The sequence below is a fragment of the Camelus ferus genome, chromosome 5 (assembly GCF_009834535.1).
Source record: "Camelus ferus isolate YT-003-E chromosome 5, BCGSAC_Cfer_1.0, whole genome shotgun sequence".
In the NCBI taxonomy this organism is placed as follows: domain Eukaryota; kingdom Metazoa; phylum Chordata; class Mammalia; order Artiodactyla; family Camelidae; genus Camelus; species Camelus ferus.
Window position 1 is genome coordinate 44,790,641 of NC_045700.1, and position 19,753 is coordinate 44,810,393.

A 19,753-nucleotide genomic window follows, 5' to 3' on the forward strand; every position below is an offset into this window, starting at 1 on the left:
CTACTTAAATCTTTCATGACTAGCCCCTTCATTCTTAGGATAAGTTCTGACTCCAAGGCTGCTGGGCCACAAGACTCCATTATTAGCTTGCCCCTGCCTGCTCATCTGGTCACATTGGTCACCATTTCAGCCTCAAATTTGACCCGTAAGCAGTATCAAAGTGTTGCTCCACACACATTCTCTCTGCCCTGGTTCATGCTGTCCCCTCTCCTTGGGAAAACTGGTCCTCTCAGGCCAGGATGGGTCTCTCCTTTGATACAAGTCTGTATCACTTGTATGTACTCCCATACAGTGTTACCATTATCCATTGTTTCTGATTCCACAGTTAGAATGTGAGCGAGTGCCCTGAGGTCAGCGATGGTTTATTTTTGTGTTCCTGGGCACTGAATGAGTAATCAGTAGTGCTTATTTTTTATTTTTCAGTCATATATGTTTGGTCATAGGTACTGTGACTTGACATTAATAAAAATTATCAATAATGTTATGTAACATCTGGTTGTATCTAGAACATTTCACATGTATCTTTTCCTATTCTGTGTGTGTGTGTGTGTGTAGAGAAAGGGAGAAAACTTTATTTTCAAGGATCAAAGGAGTGACATACATGCCTAATAATTATTCACTTTTCAACCTCTCCAGTCTTACTTCTACTTTGTAAGCTCTTTATTTCTTTATTTACATTCTTATTAGGGCAATTTAAGAAATTAATTTCTGTGGATAGAATAGCATTGATTTCTTTTTTCTTGAAAGTATTATATTCTTTTCAAACAAAACTGTTCTCCATTAATTACCATTTCAAGCACCAAACAATTAACACTAACATCCACTCAGTGTTATTGTCTGGCTTTTTCCTCTTTGACTTAGCAGGTTTAATACCTTTTTTTGGAAATGGAAGTCAGGTATGTTTACTGCAGTGCTGTTTAGTCATGAAAAAAAAAACAAAACCCTCCAGATCAGGAAGACATATAGTAAACATGTACACTAGCTACATTATAATTTAGGAGTAACCATTTTTAATGTTTGAATATTTTTCAATATTTAGTGATTAAATTACATATATTCAGCTTTAGGTGAAATGAACAAAGATGTAATCATTGCAGAGCGGAAGGAAAAGAATGGATATTGCCCTCAGGAGATTGATGATATCCAGTTGTCTGAATCAACAGACGATGATGATGAAGATGATACCGTTGATGAAGATAATGAGGAAGACGGGAACACTAATAAGGATACTCATGCCCCGTTAGAGTTAATGACAGAAGTAAGTTTTACTTGTACGTTATAACTTAAGAAACTTAAAAATACTAAAATAGCTAAATAATGTATAGCCTTAAAGATTGAAAAATAGTAAAAAGACCCTTGCCCACATACAGATGCTTACATGGCTACTCATTTCTCTTACTTTAACCAGGGTAGAGGTGAGAGAAGTTTCTGGAACTGACTTACAGTATTCTGGTAAGGGCAAAAACAAGAACAAGGGAAGTCTGGTCATAAAATTCTTCAAAGACTGCTTTAAGAAAAACTTTCTACTTATTGGGCACATGCCAGTTACCGGGGATATTTAGAAATAAATAAGAAAAGTGTGCCCTTACCCTTGAGAACTAACAGGCACATATTTATATAATGCAATTTTTAATAGAATATGTGCTAGTAGAGGTGTTTGTAAAGTTCTCTGGGAACAGGGAGGATTTAGTGATTAATTGAGAAAAGAAGCAGGAGAAATGGGGTACAGGAAGGATTTTTAGAGGAAATGACATGAATGGAGCTTTAGAAACATAAAGGAAGAGGGACGTGTGGGAACAAATTGAGAAGGCATTCCTAGCATAGGAAACAGCATTGGCAAAAGCACTGAAGCCTGGAATGTCACTCCAAAATTGTACATAAACATTTACTGATAATTCTATGGAGAAAATAGTTTCACCTCGCTTGTTGTGATATCACAGTCTGCCTTTGATGTTACACAACTTCATGTGTATTATGATAAAGAACTTCATAATAGTACATTTACATTTCCCCCTTCTCATCCTTTGTATTATTGTTGTCATATATTTTACTTGTACATTTGCTATAAACCCCACAATACATTGTTCTTTTTGTTTTAAGATGGTCAATTATCTTTTAAAAAGTTTTTTTATTGGAAAATTTAAATTAAAATTTAAAAATTAATTTTTTGAAAGACATTTCTAGTTTTTATTCATAGCTTGTATAGATTCAAATTTCCACCTGGTACTGTTTTCCTTTTACCAGAAAAACTTTCTTTACTATTTCTCATAATGTAGTTCTGCTGGAAATGAATTCTCTCCACTTTTGTTTATCTGAAAAAAAGTCTTAATTTCATTTTCAGTTTTAAAGGACTCATTAGCTGGAGGTTATAGGGGGCCAGATTTTTTTTTTTCAGTACTTGGAAATGTTGCTCCGTTGTCTATTATTTTTGCTTAGTTTCAGACAAAATGTCTGCTGTTATTCTTATCTTTATTTACATGTATGTGTCTTTTTTTTACCATCTGTCACATTTTTTTCATCTGTATCATTATTTTTGGCAATTTGATTATGATGTACTTTGATGTGGCACATTTCTTCTATTCATTGAGATTCTCAGATCTATGAGTTTGTAGTTATCACCAGATTTGGAAAATGTTTGGTTATTAAGTCTTCAGATATTTTTTTTCTAACCTATACCCACCCTCTCTTCAGCTGGACTATAGTTATGCAATGTTAGACCACCCAGTATTGTCCCAAAGGTCACTGATGTTCCTCTTTTTTCCTGTTTTTTCTATGTATTTTATTTTAGAAATTTCTAATGCTATGTATTCAAGTTCATATTTTCTCTGCTGTTATAATCTGCTATTAAGTCTATCTCTGTTCTTCCCTCCCTCTGCCTCCCTACCCACCTGTCTCTCCCTCTCTTTCTTTCTCTCTCTCTCTCTATATATATATTCATTTAAGATATCCTGTTTATCATCTCTAGAAGTTTTCTTTAAATATTTTTGTAACTATCATTTCTCTTCTTACCATGTTTGTATTTTCTCTACATTTGAGCATATGGCATGGATTTTTTTTTAACATTTTTTTATTGATTTATAATCATTTTACAATGTTGTGTCAAATTCCAATGTTTAGCACAATTTTTCAGTTATTCATGGACATATACACACTCATTGTCACATTTTTTTCTCTGTGAGTTATCATAACATTTTGTGTTTATTTCCCTGTGCTATACAGTGTAGTCTATTCTACACTTTTGAAATCCCAGTCTATCCCTTCCCACCCTCCACCCCCCTGGTAACCACAAGTCTGTATTCTCTGTCTGTGAGTCTATTTCTGTCCTTTATTTACGCTTTGTTTTTGTTTGTTTGTTTTTGTTTTTGTTTTTTAGATTCCACATATGAGCCATCTCATATGGTATTTTTCTTTCTCTTTCTGGCTTACTTCACTTAGAATGACATTCTCCAGGAGCATCCATGTTGCTGCAAATGGCATTATGTTGTCGGTTTTTATGGCTGAGTAGTATTCCATTGTATAAATATACCACCTCTTCTTTATCCAGTCACCTGTTGATGGACATTTAGGCTGTTTCCATGTTTTGGCTATTGTAAATAGTGCTGCTATGAACATTGGGGTGCAGGTGTCATCCTGAAGTAGATTTCCTTCTGGATACAAGCCCAGGAGTGGGATTCCTGGGTCATATGGTAAGTCTATTCCTAGTCTTTTGAGGAATCTCCACACTGTTTTCCATAGTGGCTGCACCAAACTGCATTCCCACCAGTAGTGTAGGAAGGTTCCCCTTTCTCCACAGCCTCTCCAGCATTTGTCATTTGTGGACTTTTGAATGACGGCCATTCTGACTGGTGTGAAGTGATACCTCATTGTAGTTTTGATTTGCATTTCTCTGATAATTAGTGATACTGAGCATTTTTTCATGTGCCTATTGATCATTTGTATTTCTTCCTTGGAGAATTGCTTGTTTAGGTCTTCTGCCCATTTTTGGATTGGGTTGTTTGTTTCTTTCTTAGTAAGTCGTATGAGCTGCTTACATATTCTGGAGATCAAGCCTTTGTTGGTTTCATTTGCAAAAATTTTCTCCCATTCTGTAGGTTGTCTTTTTGTTTTACTTCTGGTTTCCTTTGCTGTGCAGAAGCTTGTAAGTTTAATTAGGTCACATTTGTTTATTCTTGCTTTTATTTCTATTGCTTGGATAGACTGTCCTAGGAGAACATTTTTGGGATTTATGTCAGATAATGTTTTGCCTATATTTTCTTCTAGGAGGTTTATTGTATCTTGTCTTATGTTTAAGTCTTTGATCCATTTTGAGTTGATTTTTGTGTATGGTGTAAGGAGTGTTCTAGTTTCATTGATTTACATGCTGCTGTCCAGTTTTCCCAACATCATTTGCTGAAGAGACTGTCTTTATTCCATTGTATATTCTTGCCTCCTTTGTCAAAGATGAGTTGACCAAAAGTTTGTGGGTTCATTTCTGGGCTCTCTATTCTGTTCCATTGGTCTATATGTCTGTTTTGGTACCAATACCATGCTGTCTTGATGACTGTAGCTCTATAGTATTGTCTGAAGTCTGCGAGGGTTATTCCTCCAGCCTTTTTCTTTCTCTTCAGTAATGCTTTGGCAATTCTAGGTCTTTGATGGTTCCATATGAATTTTATTATGATTTTTTCTAGTTCTGTGAAATATGTCCTGGGTAATTGGATAGGGATTGCATTAAATCTGTAGATTGCCTTGGGCAGTGTGACCATTTTAACAATATTGATTCTTCCAATCCAAGAGCATGGAATATCTTTCCATTTTTTAAAGTCTTCTTTAATTTCCTTCAGTCAATGGTTTATAGTTTTCTGTGTATAATTCTTTCACCTCCTTGGTTAGATTTATTCCCAGATATTTTATTACTTTGGGTGCTATTTTAAAGGGGATTGTTTCTTTACTTTCTTCTTCTGTTGATTTATCGTTAGTGTAAAGAAATGCAACTGATTTTTGAACGTTAATTTTGTAACCTGCTACCTTGCTGAATTCTTCAATCAGCTCTAGTAGCTTTTGTGTGGACCTTTTAGGGTTTTCTATATATAGTAACATGTCATCAGCATATAATGACACTTTTACCTCTTCTTTTCCAATTTGGATCCCTTTTATTTCTTTCTCTTGCCTGACTGCTGTGGCTAGGACTTCCAGGACTATGTTGAATAGGAGTGGTGATAGTGGGCATCCTTGTCTTGTCCCACATTTTAGTGGGAAGCTTTTGAGTTTTTCACCGTTGAGTACTATGCTGGCTGTAGGTTTGTCATATATAGCTTTTATTATGTTGAGATATGTTCCCTCTATACCCACTTTGGCTGAGAGTTTTTATCATAAATGGGTGTTGAATTTTATCAAATGCTTTTTCTGCATCGATTGAGATGATCATGTGGTTTTTGTCCTTTCTCTTGTTGATGTGATGTATTACACTGATTGATTTGCGTATGTTGAACCAGCCTTGTGTCCCTGGGATGAACCCCACTTGGTCATGATGTATAATCTTTTTTATGTGTTGTTGGATTCTATTTGCTAAAATTTTGGTGAGGATTTTGGCGTCTATGTTCATCAGTGATATTGGCCTATAATTCTCTTTTTTTGTAGTGTCTTTGCCTGGTTTTGGTATCAGGGTGATGGTGGCTTCATAGAATGAGTTTGGGAGTATTCCCTCCTTTTCGATCGTCTGGAAGAGTTTGAGAAGGACTGGTATGAGTTCTTCTTTGTATGTTTGGTAGAATTCCCCGGTGAAGCCGTCCGGTCCTGGACTTTTATTTGTAGGGAGGTTTTTAATTGCTATTTCTATTTCCTTTCTAGTGATCGGATTGTTCAAGTGTTCAGATTCTTCTTGATTCAGTTTTGGTGGACAGTATGTTTCCAGAAACTTGTCCATCTCCTCTAGGTTATCCAGTTTGGTTCCATATAGTTTTTCATAATATACTCATATGATATTCTGTATTTCTATTTTGTTTGTTGTAATTTCTCCATTTTCCTTTCTTATTTTGCTAGTTTGTGCTCTCTTTTTTTTCTTCTTTGTGAGTTTGGCCAGAAGTTTGTCGATTTTATTTACTTTTTCAAAAAACCAGCTTTTGGTTTGGTTGATTTTTTCTATGGTCTTGTTAATCTCTATTGTTTTTAATTCCTCTCTGATCTTTATTATTTCCTTCCTTCTGCTGCTTTTTGGGGCTTTTTGTTCTTCTTTTTCTAATTCATTCAGGTGGTGGGTTAAATTGTTAATTTGAGATTGTTCTTCTTTTTTGAGGAAGGCCTGTATTGCTATAAACTTCCTTCTTAGCACTGCCTTTGCTGTGTCCCATAGGTTTTGAGTGGTTGTGCTTTCATTCTCATTTGTCTCAAGGTATTTTTTAATTTCAGCTTTGATTTCCTCATTGATCCATTGTTTTTTCAATAACATACTGATTAATCTCCATGCTTTCCTTTTTTTCTCCTTTGTTTCTCTGTTGTTGATTTCCAGTTTCATGGCATTGTGGTCAGTAAAGATGCTTGAGATAATTTCTATCTTCTTAAAATTGTTGAGGTTTCTTTTGTGCCCAAGTACATGATCGATCCTGGAAAATGTTCCATGTGCACTTGAAAAGAATGTATATCCTATTTTTGGGGGGTGTAATGCTCTGAAAATATCCACCAAATCTAGTTTTTCTATTGTAGTATTTAATTTCTCTGTTGCCTTGTTTATTTTCTGTCTGGAAGATCTGTCTAGTGATGTTAATGCAGTGTTAAAATCTCCAACTATGATTGTATTCCCATCAATATCCCCCTTTATCTCTGTTAGTAATTCTTGTATGTACTTAGGTGCTCCTATATTGGGTGCATATATATTAACGAGTGTAATATCCTCATCTCGTATCACTCCTTTAATCATTATAAAATGTCCTTCTTTATCTTTCTTTATGGCCTTTGTTTTAAAGTCTATTTTGTCTGAAATCAGTACTGCAACACCTGCTTTTTTGGCTTTTCCATTTGCATGGAATATCCTTTTCCATCCTTTCACTCTCAATCTATATGTGTCCTTCTCCCTAAAGTGGGTCTCTTGTATGCAGCATATTGAAGGTTCTTGCTTTATTATCCAGTCTGCCACTCTGTGTCTTTTGACTGGAGCATTTAGTCCATTAACATTTACAGTAATTAATGATAGATGTGTGTTTATTGCCATTTTGAACTTATCTTTGCGGTTGAATTGGTATATCCTCTTTGTTCCTCTCTTCTTCCTTTTGTGATTTGATAATTTTCCTTTGTATTATCATGGATTTTATTTAATTTTTGTGACTCCTTTGTAAATTTTTGGCTTGTGGTTACCCTTTTTTGTAAATCTGTCAACCCATTACTATAACTGTTTCTATTAAACTGATAGTAACATGATCTCAAACCCATCCTACTGTTAAAAAAATTTTAAAAAGAAAGAAAAAAATATTCTATATTTCCCTGCCTCCCTCTCCCACTTTCAGTGATTTGTATGTCTTCTTTTATAATTTCATGTTTACTTTATTTGTAGTTCATGAGTTATCACCTTTCCAGTTGTGTGTTTCTCATTTCTGTAGCATCCTGCTGCTTTTCTATTTAGAATAGCCCTTTCAATATTTCTTTTAGCATGGGTTTAGTGTTGCTAAACTCCTGCAGCTTTTTTTTGTCTGTGAAACTCTTTATTTCTCCTTCTATCCTCAAGGATAGCCTTGCTGGATAAAGGATCCTAGGCTGCATCTTTTTTTCATTCAGGGCTTTGAATATATCTTGCCACTCCCTTCTGGTCTGTAGTGTTTGTGTAGAGAAATCAGCTGAGAGCCTTATGGGGGTTCCCTTGTAACTTACTCTTTGCTTTTCTCTTGCTGCCTTTAGAATCATTTCTTTATCCTTGACTCTGGCCATCTTGATTATGATATGTCTTGGTGTGGGTCTATTTGGGTTCTTCCTGTTTGGGACCCTCTGAGCTTCCTGTACTTGGATATCTGATTCCTTCTTTAAGTTTGGGAAGTTTTCAGTCATGATTTCTTCAAAAACCTTTTCGATCCCCTTTGATCTTTCTTCTCCTTCTGGGACCCCTATTATGCGAAGATTGGGACGCTTTATATTATCCCATAGGTCCCTCATGCTATTTTCATTATTTTTTATTTGCTTCTCTTGTAGTTCTTCTGAATGGGTGCTTTCTATTGCCCTGTCTTCTAGATCACTAATTCGTTCCTCTGCATTATCTAGTCAGCTTTGCACAGCTATTAGATCATTCCTCATCTCTGTCAATGAGTTTACCCATTCTACTTGGCTCTTCTTTATAGCTTCAATTTCATTTTTGACATATTTTATATCTCTAAACACTATCTCTTTTAATTCCTTCAGCAATTCGATCACTCCTTTTTTGAAATCTTGATCTAGTAGGCTATCGATGTCTATTTCGTTGATCTTTCTTTCAGGGGATTTCTCTTGTTCTTTTAATTGGGAAAGGTTTTTCTGCTTCTTCATCTTGCTCATAGCTCTTTGTCACGGTGGTTTATGGAGTATCAGTTGTTTATTTTGGTCCTTAAGGATTTTATCTATCTGATGCCTATTTAGGAATAGAACTTAGGAAAAAAAGAAAAAAAAAAATAAGAGAGAGAGAAAGAATTTTAAAAGAAGGGAGAAAGAGGGTTTGAAAACAGTGTATAATAAATAATAGAAGAGTGAGTTGAAGCAGAGTATTAATCGGGTTGAGACGTCCTTTTAAAACCTTTACAAAAAAAGGGGGGGGGATGAATAGATGTATTTGAAACCTGTGTCTAATCAATAGCAGGACATCAAAACCCAAGAGAAATAGAAATGAATTAAGAAGTAAAGATTAAGAGAGTGATAGAAAATAGAACAGGTAAAAACAGATTTAAATAAAAAAGGGGGGGGCGGTTTGTCGGTGTTCTCCTGGAGTCTGTGTGCTTTTAATGTGAAGTCTTTCTGTCTTCGTCCTGTTTTGGAAGCTCAGCTTGCTGTTTTCAGAGGCCCTCCGTTGGCACCCTCTTCTGTGCTGCTCCCAGCACCTGTCGGGCAAACAGATCGCCCTCCTCCTAACACTGGGTCAGGTGCAGCTCTCTGCTGTGGGCGGGCGGGTCGCTGCCCCTCCAGATGCCGCAGTCAGATGTTGCAGACTGGCCAGGTAGGAGGGCGGGTCGTGCCCCCTCCCAGCGCCTCGGTCAGGGGCTGTGTTCCTGCCCGAAAGGCGGGGGCCGCTCTCCCTCTACCTGCACCGCCGGTAGTTCCGCTCTCTGTGCGGCTGCGCGCTCCGCCCTGGTCGGCGCTCCGCGGGTGGGCTCGGGGAAGACCGAGGGACAGCCCTGTCCCTGCTCCGAGCCAAAATCCAGCTCCTTGTTTGTCTTTGTGGAGCAAGTTCTCTGAGGGACCAGGATGGAAGGATCCTATCTGCCCCAGGGCTGCAGGCCAGTCTCAGTCTGGCCTTTGAGGCTGCTAAGCCCTTCCGTGCGAATGCAGGTTTCGCGCCCGCCCCCTCCTGAGTGCTAAGCGCGGAGGATACGGCGGCTGTGCCTGAGCCCCGCCTCTCTTCCCCCGAAAACTTTCCGCGGGTTTTCAGAGATGGGGGTGTGCACCCTTCCCCCGAGAGCACATCAACCTTGCTGCTTTATGGAGGGCCCAGGTTGTTCTGCCCTGTGCACCCACAGCCAGGGCGCGCAGCCCCTTGCGTTCCCCCGGGGCCGCCTCCGTGCAGCCACTTCCGTCCTCCGCCCGGCTTGTGCAGCCTGGCCCTGCCCGCCGCTGCCGGCCGGCGTCTCAGGCTGGGTGTCGGGGGGGACGCTCTGTACCCGTTTAACTTAGTTCTGTTAGTCAAGGGCTGCTCTGTACAGATCCGAGCCTCGGAGGCTCCCCCTCCGTCCCGCTGGCCTCTCAGTTGGAGAGGGGAGACCCGGCGAGCGAGCGCCAGTCCTCCTTTGCCGCTCCCTCCCCGCGGGACCCGTCCCGCGCTGCTTTGCCTTTTGTTCTTTCTTTTTTCCTTTTCTCCTACCAGATTTTTGGCGTCTTTATCTTTTGAAGAGGGCGATGTTCTGTCGGAGTTCCGCAGGTGCTCTGGTTGGCTGAGTGGGTCTGTAGTTGTGGGTCTTGGTGTATTTGTGGGAGAGGGTGACCTGCGAGCGTCCTTCTACTCCGCCATCTTCTCCGTCTCTCGGCATGGATTTATAATAGCTATTTTAACATGTTTGTCTGTTATGCTATCATCTTTCTCAATTCTAGATCAATTTCTACTGATTATGTTTTCTCCTGCATCTTTGCCTGCCTGGTAACTTTTTTTTTTTTTTTTTTTACCAAATCCTAGATATTATAAATTTTATATTCTTGGATACAAACTTTTGTTTTTCTTTTCATTTTGTTGAACTTTGGTCTGGGACAGTTGCATTACTTGGAAATAGGCTTTTCTATTTGAGTCTTGCTTTTAAACTTTGCTGGAAGGATCCAGGGCAACCTTTATAGTGTAGGGACACTAACTCATACCCTTATGAGAACTCTTCCCAGTGTTCTGTGTATTAAGAGGACCTTCCACTTTGGCTGGGGAGAACATGAGCTCTTCTCAGCCTTGTGTGAGGGCCAGTGAGTGTTCCATCTGCTCATTCTAGTGATTCTTTTTCCAACTTCAGTTTCTTAATACTCATATGTAGATCAATACCAAGACTCTTTCACATTATTACATGTCCCTATCTCTTACATAGTAAACCTAGTGTACTGTGCATGTGGTTCAGAATATGTCACACACAAGTAGGGACAATCATCCAAGTAAAGGGTTATTTTTTAATGGAAACAGTCTAAAATAGTTTAGTAAATTGTAGAGCCTAAGTAAGTAAAAATACATAAGAATATTAATTCCATGGGGAGAAAATGATTATGGTATGTGGTATATTTTTTAAAAGCTACTGAATAATCCTCGCTTTTGTAAATGTATGTGTTCATTTACAGAAAAAATATTAAGCAATATACATGGAGACGTTAAAAGTAAACATCTCTAGATGGTAGAAATATAGATGCTTTTTAATTGCGAGCAGTTTAGCATTTAAATTTCCTACATATGAAAGTATATATTACTTTGTAACAGAAAATGTAATAAAAATAGTAAAAAGCAAAACTATATAGTACAAGAGCAATACTGGAAAATACTGAATATATGTAATTGTCAATCTACATTTTTTCTTAAGTGTTGTTGTGTAATTATGGACTAAGTTTGCAAATAAAAGCTGTATCTGAACCAAAGGGATGTTAAAGTGTTTAATGTCTTCCCTGCCTCTGCCAGTGGAATCAACCTGTGTCTTCCCAAATTGTTCAGTAGCACATACACAGTGTGGCCACAGCAAAGCAGAGGAATCATACTTATTCTGGGTTGCCCTGCCTTTAGAAGTCCTTAATATTCTTCATTAACTAATTGATTACAGACTCACTCGTGGAAAAACATATGTAAATGTTAAAAGCAAAATAGTTAATCATTAATGGAATATTTTCTAGGGAGTTTATAATGGACATTTATCTTTGTGAAACTACATACCTGAAGCATTTCTTCCTGTTTTCCAGTTCCTGAGAGCAGAAATGGGCCAAGACTACCATTTGGCAAAAAAATTATGTCAGATGAGTAAGTTCAAAATACTTTTCCATTTTCTGATCTTCTCTTTGTTTCAAAATACATTGCATCATCTGTAAAATAGTTTGATTATCATACATCTAGTGAATTCCCTGATAGTGTCTCAGTGATTCCTTGATAGTAAAAATTGGTATACAGATTAATGAGACTTCTAGAGTAACTTTGAGTGGAATAACCTAACAGCAACTAATTACACTATTAGAAAATAAGTCAAAATCTTTACCTTCATAATAATGGGTTAGTAACGTTATGCCTTTAGTTTCAGAGAGGTATCATATAGTGCAGTAAACCTTACATAACATACAGTTATTTCACAAGTATTTGAGTATCTACATGTGCAGGCACTGTTCTAACACTGAAGACACAGCAGTCAATAAGACAGATAACAATTCCACATTTATATTTAGCGTGAGACAGATAATAAACATATATAACTAGGGTATCATAAATGATGGGTGCTATGGAGGAAAATAAGCGAGGAAAAAGAAATAGAAAGTTCTAGGAGGAGGCAAAACAGTTTTAAATAGGATGGTCCAGGAAGGCCTCCCTGGAAGACCCGAGAAAATGCTTGGAGAAGCTGAGGGAATGAGTCATGTCATCTGGAGGAAGTGCATTCCAGGCAGGACTAATAGCAGACGTGCTGAGACACGAGTGTGCCTGGCCAGGAACAGCAAGGAAGCCAGAGTGCCCGGAGCAGACTAAGCCAGGGGAAGTGTGATAGGAGGTGAGGTCGGAGAGGTTAAGGTCAGGGGTTGTGCACGTTGCATGGCACTTTTTCAGCAGTTTGAGGGTGGTGGCCTTTTCTCTAAGGGAGGAGACAAACCACTGGACACTTGAGTAGAGGAATGAGATGAAGTATTTAACTTTTCTATCCTTGGGTTCTTGTAGTTTGATTTGGTGTTCAAAATAGTTGTGGTTTTCTTTGTATTTAAGCAAAGAGAGGTTTGGGCAATTTGCTAAGTTTCTTAACTCCGTGGGTTGATGTTTTCATCAACATTGAAGATTTCTTGGCCATTACCTTTTCAAAGATCACTTCTGCCCCATTCTCTGTCTCTCTTCTCTTCCTGGGTCTCCAATTACACAGAAATTAGACTTTTTTCATGGTGCCCCACATGTATCTTATACTCAGCTCTGTTTTTTCCATCTCTTTTTATTTCTGTGCTTCAGTTTGGGCATTTTCTACTGACCTATTTTTGAATTAGTTCATTCTGTCTTTCTCTGTGTCCAATCTACTGTTAAAACCACCCAGTGAAATCTTAATTTCAAGGATTGTATTTTCCAATTTTAGAAAGTCTATTTAATGATTTTGAAAGATTCCAGCTCTCTGTCAAAATCCATAATCCTTTCAACTATTTTACCATCTTTTTCTCTTAACTCATTAGTCTTCGTTATTTTAAAGGAGAAAATGGCAACTCTACAATTAAACTTTGTTGATAATAGAACTTAAAATACTAACTTTTGTAGAATTAAGTCTTATGGTTAAAATCCTTCAGTGAAATTGTGGCATAGGGACATGAAGGTCTAACCCTCACTTGCCTCACAAAGTCCCCACTGTGGATACAGGACCTCTTAAATCACTGGCTGATTTTTAAAATGGATTTCTTGAATGCTCTAACACTACCGATTTTATATCCAAAATAACTTGCCTTGTTTAATCCTTTCCAGCACTTCTGATCCTTTAGAACCATTGAGTAAAATATTTTGATCAAAACTATTTTGGGTAGCCCAGAAACATAGAATTTCCAATCAGAGGGAACCCTTAGAGAATCATCTCCAATGCTCTCTTTTTATAAATAATGAAAAGGAAGCAGAGAGGGGTTGAGCGGCTTGCTCAGCCCCACTAAGGGAGCAAGACACAACCAGAACTGGAAACCAAGCCTCCTTTCTCACAACAGCTTTTTTTTCTCTGTAGTGGCTGGTGGAGAAGTGAGTGATTCTGTAGCTCTGGCTCCCAAATCTCTTGAGTTTCTGGTCAAGCCTAATTATGGGGAAATTAATATATTATATTCCCATATTCATCTGTCATTTTAGAAAGCCTCTGGCTCAAGCTTACAAAATACAGACATTGATAGCACCACCTCTGTCTGCCAGTTTTGGCCATTAGCCCTCCATAAACACCAGGTGCTCAATAAAATGCTTATTGACCTGACTTGAACCAGTGCATGTGAATTAAGTGTCAGGCCAGTAGGATGAAAAAGTTCAAACTGATCTATCTTAACAGGGTTCTGTTCCTTTAAAAACTTCCTTCCTTTCTTCCTTTCAGGAAATCCATGTTGAGCACTAACTCTATAACAGACATTATGCCAGGGGCTGGAGAGAAGGCAGAAATCAGAGCACACATGCTCTAAACCCTTTTGCGGTTGACATCAGACATGGTTTGGCGTGGTTTGCACTCTTACTGATCATTCTTTTCTGTCCGGTAAATAGTGGTGTCTCTAAAACTAAGGATTAGACTCTTGGAAAGGAAGCTAAGACAGGCACCATGATCCAGGGAGCCAGGCGGGAAAGAGCTGCTCCCAAGAGGAAGAAGAGGCTGATGGGAAGAGTGAACAAAAAGGCTCAGAGATGGGGGTAGTGAGCAGGGGTGTGCATAGTATGATTGGCTACCCCTGATGCAGATTGCCAGCCAAGGATGTGAAATTAGGGAGGCCCAGGTCTGGCAATGCCAGGCATGTTCAAGGAAGACAGAGAGTTGGAGACAGACTCTGTCTCAGGGAAAAGGAATTGCTAGTTCTTTGATGCCAGTAGGAACTCTTGGCTGAGGGCTGGCCAAAGTTCCTTTTTCAGTTCAGAGCAATGGACAAAATGAATTTTTTGCATCTAGTATGGAGCCCAAAATATTATATGTAAATTCTTACAGCATAGATACTCTTTTGTCTCTTTTTTCCATCTTCTAGCGCTTCTACAGAACACTCCTCCTTCCTCTACATGTATATTTTTATGTATTTATAAATTTATGCATGTAAACATAGATTATGTATTTACATATTTATAACTATGTTTTGAGCACCTACTATGGGAACTTTCGGGAATACATTGTTTAATTCTTACATCAATTCCTTGAGGCAGATTTGATTAACCCTATTTTATAGATGAGGAAACTGAGGCTAACAAGGAGAGCTAATTCACCCAAAGTCACACAGCTACCCAGTTGTAAAGCTAACATTAGATCCCAGGACTGGTTTAAAAGCCTTTGACTTCTTACTGTATTTCCATTTCTTCATTCAATTAATAAGCTTATGTTTCTGGTCAAGCAGGCATAGATTTGGAAAAGAGATGTGTTTGTGGATCAATCAGGTTGAAAGTGCTCCTGTAAGTTGACTAATGTATTTTTATTTGTATCTAAGGCAATTAATTTATATGAAATAATGCATCCTTGTCCCTTCAGAAATGTTTTACCAATTGATCTTCTTGAATAAAGCCTCTGATTCCTAGTATGTTTTCTTTTTATCCTGCCTTCTAAAAAAATTTTTTTAGTGAAGGCTTGGAAAAGTGATTTTTTAAATGGGACTGAAAGTCAAGAGTCTCAAGTACTTTTCTTAGTTTATCTCATAATCCACTGTGAGATTTCATACCAGTCTTCCCATTTCTTAGTCTCTTCACATGCGGCTCAGTCATCGCAGGGTGCCAACACTTCTGCTCACAGGCAGCCTGAGATTCTACAAAAATAACATTTAGGCCTAGAAGACCTACTTCATCAATTATAATAATTGTAAATGTTTAAGAATAATGGCCTGAAAACCACAATGGTTCTCATCATTATGGGCCTAACACAAATACAGATGTATCTTCAGAAAAGATAGTTCCTAGAAAGTTTTCTATTTCTTTTTGAGTAAAATAAGTCACCCTTTCTTAATAACCTAGAGGCTAATTTCGTCTAGGCATAGAAGGACTGCTTCCCATTTAGTTGTCTATATTCACTTATTCCATTTTTTTGATGTTTTGAGGGCTCCAGCTCTGTGTCAGTTACTCTCTAAGGGCTGCAACAGTGAACAAGACCAGTGTTCTGCCCACCCTGGAGTAGCCTCCAGTCTGAGGCCCTTAAAGGCCCCATGGGCAGCAGAACACCACCCCCGCCCCATGCTCCCAGGTCCCTGTCCCAGCCGTTCGGCTGGAAGAAAGCATCCACTCATCCACTGCATGCTTAGGAATGAACCAAGCCTTTCTCTGCGCCCAGAGCCATTCTGGGAAAACTAATCATCAGCATTTCTTCAGCATTCACCATGCACCAAGGACTGAACTAAGTACTTTATCTACATTATCTCATTGATTCAGATCGGCCTGATGTGGCCAATGGTATTATTACAGGTAAGGGAAGTAAGGTGCAGAGATATCCCTTTCCCCATGGTGACCCAGCTAGACAGTGGCAGGACCATGATTTGCATCTGACAGTCTTTCTTCAGGGTCCATGCCAGCCTCTGTTTATGGGCCCAGGTTGGGAAACAACTCCCAGAATGTTACCTGCACATACTAAGGGCTTCTCTGTAGGGTTTGTAAAAAGGTAAGAGAATAAGAACTTTTTATTTATCGCCTAGGATGGATGTTGCTGGGCTAAGTTTCAAAGCAGATACCTTTCCCTCACTCTGAAAATTGACATTGGCCAGCAAATAAACCATGAGAATAAATCATGAGAGAGCTGAGCCCATACTCCAGTCTCATGGAATCATCCCAGTTCCAATGTAAAATTGTATAAGCTATGTTCCAAAGAATGTTGGTCCAAGATTTCTTAGTAAGAGTCCTGCCAGAAAGGATTCCATGGGAATAACAAATTGGGGAAACCACATTCTCCTCTCTGTAAGATTCATAATAGTTATGAGCATATTATATAAAATCCTGCAGTTGCCCCTTACTGTCAGCTCTACCCGAATAACTTCATTTAATCTAGTTTCCCAAATACGTGTTATCATCTTAAGAAACCGGTATCTCCAGCAGCAAGTTGGAGAAACTCTGCTCTAGAAAGAGGCTTAGCTTCAGAGGAAGATTTAGACTGCTAATGATAAGCATATTTTAGTCCAAGTTAAAATGTATAAAAAGTCACTTTTATTAGAAGCCTTAAAAGATGTGTAAATACCTATAGGACCCTTGAAAGTAGCTTCTAAGCAGGCACACATGCTAACCCAGTTTGATGGTAAATTGTTATCTTAGTGGGATTAGGAAATAAAGGCATTGGTTTGGGGTGTCAGGATGAAAGCCATATGGAGTGAGATCCTCTGAGCCAATGGGGCCTAGTTGAACCATCCATAGTTCTCTCTTAGCCAGGCGAATAGCACACTTGATGTTTCAGTGCCCCCTGGGGGCCATCAAGATATCATGCAGGAGTCACAACATTAAATGGATGGTGCAGGATTATGAATACTGAAGGCAAATAGGAAGAAGGCAGCGAGAGATCTATAGAGTGAGATCTAAAAAAACTAAATAAAATAGTCTAGAAAACTCTGAAACAAAAAGTGTATATCTTTCTGGCCTCATATTACATTGGTAATATGCCAAGAAGCCTAAAAAAATCTATCAATATGGTCCAAAAGAAAGATGACACATTCACTTAAAGGATCACACATAGAAATAAATAGTGCTAAAAACAATGGGTCTGATGAAGCAGTGAGAGGGCTGTTAAGTAGTTGATGACTGGGGTATCATTAGCAAAGTCTCCATGTTTTTTGGGATTTGTACTTTGGGGAATGATTATAGTCAAGAAACGCTTTGGCTCCAGGCCTGTGAGGGATGCCTCATAGTGATGGAGGCTGCATTCTTTGGACAGGAGGTAGAAAAATATAATGAGGATTATTTCCCTTACAAAGCGCCTAAGATAAGCAGAGCATTTTCTCTATTCATGTTAAGATATACCCGTGGTATAATTGTTGGTGTTTTCACTCTGTGTTTTCACTTACTCTGATTGACAGTTTCAATCTCATTCTGAGGAGCTGTTTGCTGAAACACTTTGAACATTAATAACACACATTCTGTTGTCCATTTTCAGTCCTAATCTATGAACCAGAAAATCCTGAGGCCAAGGAGTTTTTGTCACTTATTGAAGAATTGTTGCGGATGGGTAAATTTAAAGATTGGTATTTCTTATTTTTTATAGAACTATGAGTAGTTACTATTTAAAAATCCATTATCCCAAGAGATTGGTAAAGTACATCCTCAGGAAGTGGTTAAGAAAAGGCTAAATGGCTGTCTGGATGGTTTAGTGAAACCATCTCATCCTCCTGTGGATGGTCAAGATGACTCCCTTTTCTCTGTGGAGTGGAACTGCCCAAGCAAAGCAGGTTCCCCGGGCACAAGGTGTGGGGCACCAACAGAGTCTTCAGAGGGGACAAAATGTGCTTCTTGTCCCAGATACTAAAGGGATTATCCCACAGTCCCAAGCAAAGCCAGTAACCTCTAAATTACCCTAAATCTCACTTACTCTAACTCTGTTTAAGTAAGAATTAAGTTGACAATAGTAAAAAGTATTTTTATAGGCCTATGTTTTAAATTTACTTTAAACATCTTTGTGCCAGTAAGAATATGTTCTTCTTTGCACTACAGCTTTGACCCTACATATAGTTAGCAAAATTCAGCTCAGTTCTCACATTCCAAAAATATATATTTCATAGTGGAGAGGGAAACAAGAGAATTGTGATTTTTCAGGGTGGAAATATTAAGCAACATTTTAAGCAATTCTCTTCCTTTCTGTGACAGAGAAAGCTCAGAATCTTGAGGAAGATGATGAAGAGAGCGAAGAAGACAGTAGTGCTGCGAGTGAAGGAGAGAGCAGTGAGGAGCCAAGTGAAGAAAGCTCTGATGAATGTGAAGATGGGTGATGATAGTTGCTTACTAGAGTTTAACCTTCATGTATGTTCATTACCGTATACTTTGGAAATATAAAGAGAAGAGCTGCATTGCAGTCTAATTGTTCTTTATTTGGTACAGAGTTCTTTTAATTTATCCATATTGGCTTGAGCTCCTTCTTAATATTTAGATTTTAGCTCAGTGTGAGCTACTCAGAGAGGGAAATAGTCATTGGAAACACTTACACAGCACTGTGTGCCAGGTGCTGTTCTCTACACATAAATTTATTGAATCCAACAAACACATGAGGTAAGCACTATTATTTTCATTAGACAGATGAGAAAACTGAGGCACAGAGAGTGTAAACATTTTAACCAGTATCATATACCTCTTGCTTGGTAGAGCCTGGATTTATATACACATTATGTTTCCCAAATCCATCCTCTCAGCCCCTCCCACATGCACCATGTTAGGCACTTTTGTATCATTTGTTTCATGTTCTCTATAGTATGTATCAGTACCAGAAGTTCTTATTTAACTATCTGTTCTTTTTTTTTTTTTTTTTCATCTTTACAGCCTAGACTTTATTTGTCAACATTTAAAACTTTTTTAATTTTTATTTTATTTTTATTTTAATTTATTATTTTTAAACTTAACACGTTTATTATTAAATATCTGTTCTTTTTATCTTCCCCCTTCTTATCAGAAAATGTAACCTCCATGAAGCAGGGCTTTGTCATTTTCACAGTTGTGTCCCTAGCAACTGGACAAGGGCCTGGCACATGATGGGCTGTGTAGACCAAGTGAATGAATGAAGGGAAAGTCCATGACAATGTTTATGACTTTTCATAAAACATTTATAGGACTTTATCACACTTTTACGTATTATTCTACATTATCTTGCTGATTCTGTATCTATGATGAATTTCTGCCACCTTCAAATCAGATTGTAAGCCAACTGAGGTAAAAATGAGAAAACTATTCCTAAGGAATTTGTTTGATTGCACCCATCTGGTTTGGGGGTAGGCATTTTGAATTTTAATTCGTCTGTCAGCACAGTGTCATGTCACATCCAGAACGCTTGCCAGCGCAGTTTATTCTTTGGGTATTTTGTAGCCTGCTCACATTCAGAGGAAGAAATTCTGCTGCACCGTATTACAGGAGTGTCTGAAAGAAATGGAGACAAGTATGTATAATCATCTCGCTTACATAAACAGTCAGATAGCACTGAGGGCTGGGCTGGCAGAGACCACAGGAACTGCTTGTTCTTTTCATTTGTGGGATGTTTGGTACGCCTCCCCATCAAAGGAAAACCACCATGTGTCAATCTGATGACACTGACCTGATTTTGGAGCC

General features: G+C 38.3%; 1 protein-coding gene across 2 annotated transcripts; it reads left to right on the plus strand.

Moving 5' to 3' along the window:
- The first annotated feature begins 1,035 nt into the window (after positions 1 to 1,035).
- ERICH2 (glutamate rich 2) lies at positions 1,036 to 18,528 on the plus strand. 2 transcript variants are annotated; one of them, XM_032479667.1, is made up of 4 exons: positions 1,038 to 1,258; positions 11,557 to 11,614; positions 17,601 to 17,672; positions 18,308 to 18,528. In XM_032479667.1, the coding sequence occupies exons 1-4, from the start codon at positions 1,073 to 1,075 to the stop codon at positions 18,427 to 18,429; spliced, it is 438 nt and encodes a 145-aa protein (XP_032335558.1). In that variant the 5' UTR covers positions 1,038 to 1,072; the 3' UTR covers positions 18,430 to 18,528. The 2 variants fall into 2 exon arrangements, with proteins under 2 accessions (XP_032335559.1, XP_032335558.1); XM_032479668.1 differs by lacking the exon at positions 17,601 to 17,672 and having other exon boundaries at positions 1,036 to 1,258.
- The last annotated feature ends 1,225 nt before the right edge of the window (positions 18,529 to 19,753 follow it).